Here is a 4,716-nt window from a genome sequence, read left to right as displayed (position 1 = left end):
TGTAAAGAGGCTTCTTTTATTTGTGCCCCCTATTTATTAAAAAAAAAAAAAAAAAAAATGTATGCGACTAAGCGTCTAATAAAATTTTGGTCGATAAGCCTCTTCTGGTAGACTAAGGATTAGTCTACTATTAGGGGCAGCCCTAGTGGAGTGTCCTCCAAACTAGAAGACAGTCTCAAACGCCTAGGGCCTACCTTAATCACTTCATTCGCAACATTCATGACGACCGAAAAAACATTTTCACTCTTTTCAAAGTGAAAGTAGCCTTGTCACCCAAACCCGGCTTTTTTGACAAAACGTGTTTAGGGTTCAGATCGCGCTGAATGTTGATATGTTGAGAATAATGCTGAGAATAATATGTTGAGAATAATGCACGGCAATCAGCTCATTTTATTGAAAGAATACTTAATTACATTAGAAATCTATTACTTTCTTACTTTTACTCAAGTAAAAGTAATTCAAAGATTTACTTGAGTACAAAAAGTAACTAAATTTTTAATGTTCTTAAGTATTAAAGGTAAAACAAACAACAACTTTTATTTATGAAATGTAGTGCAGTAAAAATTATGACATTATGCTTTGGAATGTAGTGAAGTAAAGTTTTCCAAAGAAAAACACTCTGATAAACTACAGATACTTTTTCAATTTACTTGAGTAATGTAAAAATACTTCACTACTGTTCACCTCTGCGTGTGTGTTGTGCTGGGTGGTTTTGTAGGCCTATAAGTTATGAAGACTGGGTAATCATAAAGCTCAACATTCCTGTCCTGTATTCTGTTCTGTGGAGAAAATAAATAATCATAGGCCACATCTCATTCACTAACCCATCTCAACCCATATCTCTGTTGTCTTCTCTCTCTCTCTCTCCTTTCTTTCCACTCTTGGTTACTACAAACTCTCAGAACAACAGCTTAAACACTTGGCCTGTTTTGTTGATACAGCTAACTGATTTTGGACAGTTCTTAATCAGATGGGAAGCATAAACAATATTTATCATTGCACATAGGGTTTCTTATTGTGCAGTGAATATATTCTGCTAGGTCAGTCATGAAAGTCATTTACTAAAACAATAGCTTCTGCAATCACTGTCACTGAATGCAACATTACATCATTTCAGCCCCAAGTTCAAGGTAGGCTAATTGTACAGTATATAACACACAACACACAATAGGCTACACATTAAACAGGACAGAAACAAATCAAACAGTAGCCTAATCTAAGAGTAAGTGCACTGGTAAACTATTGAAAAAGGACAATATATTAACGTGGGTAGAATGTGTTTGATGCCTTCTGCAAATGACCTCTTCATAAATGCATGTGTAACAGCATCGCGAACCAGGACGCTTAAAATGCGCTGTGGCTGTAGAGATAGGCTAAACCTAAAACTATGTTGTGATTTGTGAAAAATGAATACACTGGCTTTGAAGTATTCATTGACATGGGCTAAAGATGACTGTTAAGCAGGGTTGATGTTACATAAGAACTCGGAGGATTTAATCTGATGTGAACGGAGAGGAGGGGATTTGCAGCTAGTATCGTAGTGTTGGAAAATCTGATTCATTTAAATGAATCGGTTTGTTCGAACGGTTAGATTTGCTGTACCGGTTCTTTCAAGTCAACGGTCAAAACTGTTCCCAGTTTGGGAACTGGCGTTGCATTCGTTTGCAGGTACATTGAAATTTGTCTTATGGCTTTTATTATTTTATATAGCCTGCAGTGTGACGTGTTGTAGATTGGTTGTATTTGGAATAAACTTCTCTGTTCCAGTGCGATCATATAAATCAAAACGAGAAAAAATGTAGTGCGGGACTTGGTTTTGTCTTATTTATGTTATTTTTTTATTTTTTAACTAATTAATTAATTTATTTTTGGATTCGGACCGGACACGTCAAGTTATTATTATTATTTTTTTTATAAAAGAGGCTATTATCAGAATTGTCGATTTTGATTTCATGGTAAATTGTCCTGTTTTTCTATATAGATAATTCAGTTTAATGCCATGGTCCAAATAAAATATTGCATAATTATTCATTTGTGCAAAATACAATATTCTTAGCAATATATGCTAACAATGCAAAATTCCTGTATGCAAAAGCCCACTACATTTGACAAAAACAAAAGCAAGTCATTTAAGAAGTAATTTATTAGCCAGTAGGCTACCGCACAGCATTCAGTAAGTAGCTCGCAGATAGTGAAGTGATTCAAGAACGCTTCCTTCGATTCGACAGAATCATTAAAAAGAACCGGTTCATAAGTACGATTCGTTCGAGAAACGGACCTCGCGATGGTTCAGGCTTTAGAGATAGGGAGAGCTCTCTCTGAGAGGAAGCGAGATATGTGTGCCCTTTTTTTTCTGCCGTCTGGATAAGGCACTGGCTAAAATATGGATTATTATACAAATTTTCCTGCGATTCCCCTAAGAGGCTGTGAAAACTAGGATATTTGAATCTGTCTGTCTCCTTTCAGCCCGAATCAACTTTGCCGTTTTTGCGCAAAATGGATGCAGTGAGTTTCGCCGCGACGATCTTCTGGTTTGTGCTCATCGGGGGGAACAGCATGAGCAGGTGAGAATGCGCGTGTCTTTCACACCAGTGTGAGGATAAGGAGACACAGCTGCAGACATACGCATATCTAAGTACACTGGAGTTTAATTGATTGTCAAAATATTGCCCATTTAGAATCTTTAAAGAGGTTTAAGCAGTGAATAAATGCATCTGATTTCTGAGCAGAATTTGAGCTGATCTGTGAACATCCATAATCCTCTCTTTTCAGAAATGGTTTAAAGGGGGGGTACAATGCTGTTTCATTTTTTGTTTTTTACACTGTTAAAGTGTTGGATTCTCATGCTAAGCATGGACAAAGTTTCAAAAAACAATTTGGACGTATGCTTGAGTATTTCTGTGCTGATATTTCCAGTGAATCCTAGAATTCTTATGCTTCTGCCTTCAACGTTAAACAGAAAGGAGCATATACCCGTAGTTATAGTATGATAAATTTATTGTTTATTCGTGTAGATCAGAAGATAATTTGTCAAAACTGTTCATTGTCATGGACATCATGAATATACTGTCATCCTGTAGATAGGTTATTAAAATTTCTAGAGTGCCTGGCCGTCTCTGTCGTCATATAAATATTCACTTACAGTACCCAATATGCTTATATCTCATATTCTCGTTGTTGCCTGGATATGGGACAGATTTTCATGTTCGTGTCTTTTGCTTTATAAATAAGATACATCGTTGTGGTTATGTATCGCTGGTGGTGGGTAGTTAGATATAAATAATATGCTGTCATTAATATTTATGTACGTTTCTGTGAGGAGCTTTCTACATTAAAATATGCATGTATTCATTTGTATATTGGTCAAAAGGGGTTTTCAAGCATCAAAACAGTGAAAGTTCAATACAGCTTTATTTTTTCCCCATACATTAGAATGTGTCCTGTTTATTTTTTTTAATCTTGGCAAAAAAAATAAATAAAGGCTATTATTAATTTTTACAATGATTTACAGAAGATAATCACTAAAATGTCATATACAAAAAAAAAAAAAAATCATTTCAGGCATGTTCACAGCAAGAATCATTAGATGACATTAAAAAAAGATTCTATTTCTGGATAACACTGCATCCCCCACCCAGATTTTAATTTTCAGTCTTTACCAATCTTTGCCTCTATCCTTCAAACCACTTGGTTTTACCCATTTGCCAGCTATATACTGTATATGAGTATTATCACTTTTTCTTTTATATATTAAAATAAGTACAGGTCAGAATATGTATGTTGTTTCATTTTTACATAAATATCTGTTATGCTGAATGACTATGGAACATTATTTCATCCACATATTTTCACAAAAGTTACTGGAAACATTGAAGTAGACACTTTACTTGCATTTAATATGCTTTTATGTATTAAATAACTTTTGTAAATTTAATTTGATGTGGACACTAAAACGGGATGTCTCGTCTTTGACCCATATACACACACGTCTCTCCCTTTGCTTGTTGTGCAGTTCACAGTTCATGTCTCTTGTGGATGTGCGTCACAACATTAGGGTTTTGCCCCCTTGTGTATGTACACTTATGAGCTTTTATGTTGTTCTTTTTTTGGGATGAATCTCACAGAATCATCACTACTGTAGGTCAAATTTCACCTCAAAATCAAAAGATAAAAATAAATAAGACATGCATAATGTTATGTAATTTATTAACGCCTATTTTAGGACCATCCCAACATACAAAACTATGCTGTTGTTTTTATTCACATTGTGGAAAGGTTATGATAACATTTTTGTCTAATGTACTTAATATGAAAGTGTGAATACATTTGTAAAATTTTCATTTCAATTTCAGTGAAATTAACTTTTTTTTTAAATAAACATTCTCTATTATTGTTGTTCTGAGGAGAGCATAATATGACAGCCACCCATATACAGACAGAGAGAAGTTTGTAAGTGGAACTGGACCAGACTTTTGCCTTGCAAAAGGGATTGTCTTTTGAAAATAGTCAGTTTAATTGATATATAAGCTTAATTTAATTGGGTGATGGTCGTGGATGAATGGCACAACAATGGGCCTCAGGATCTCGTCACGGTATCTCTGTGCATTCAAAATGCCATCAATAAAATGCACCTGTGTTCGTTGTCCATAACATACGCCTGCCCATACCATAACCCCACCGCCACCATGGGCCACTCGATCCACAACATTGACATCA

The 4,716-nt window shown here is 35.1% G+C and overlaps 1 protein-coding gene across 1 annotated transcript in view; it reads left to right on the top strand.

The window, feature by feature from the left end:
- The first annotated feature begins 2,370 nt into the window (after positions 1 to 2,370).
- The window catches only part of LOC107739653 (gamma-aminobutyric acid receptor subunit delta-like), a 32,114-nt gene continuing 29,768 nt past the window's right edge, over positions 2,371 to 4,716 (top strand). Inside the window, exon 1 of the mRNA XM_016551821.1 lies at positions 2,371 to 2,564. Within this exon, the coding sequence (XP_016407307.1) occupies positions 2,497 to 2,564 (68 nt within the window). The 5' untranslated portion in view covers positions 2,371 to 2,496. The remainder of the gene's footprint in view (positions 2,565 to 4,716) is intronic.

Source organism: Sinocyclocheilus rhinocerous, unplaced genomic scaffold (assembly GCF_001515625.1).
Source record: "Sinocyclocheilus rhinocerous isolate Xijiao unplaced genomic scaffold, SAMN03320098_v1.1 scaffold435, whole genome shotgun sequence".
In the NCBI taxonomy this organism is placed as follows: Eukaryota; Metazoa; Chordata; class Actinopteri; order Cypriniformes; family Cyprinidae; genus Sinocyclocheilus; species Sinocyclocheilus rhinocerous.
The sequence above is the reverse complement of the archived record's forward strand: the minus strand, read 5'-3'. Positions and strand labels throughout refer to the sequence as shown.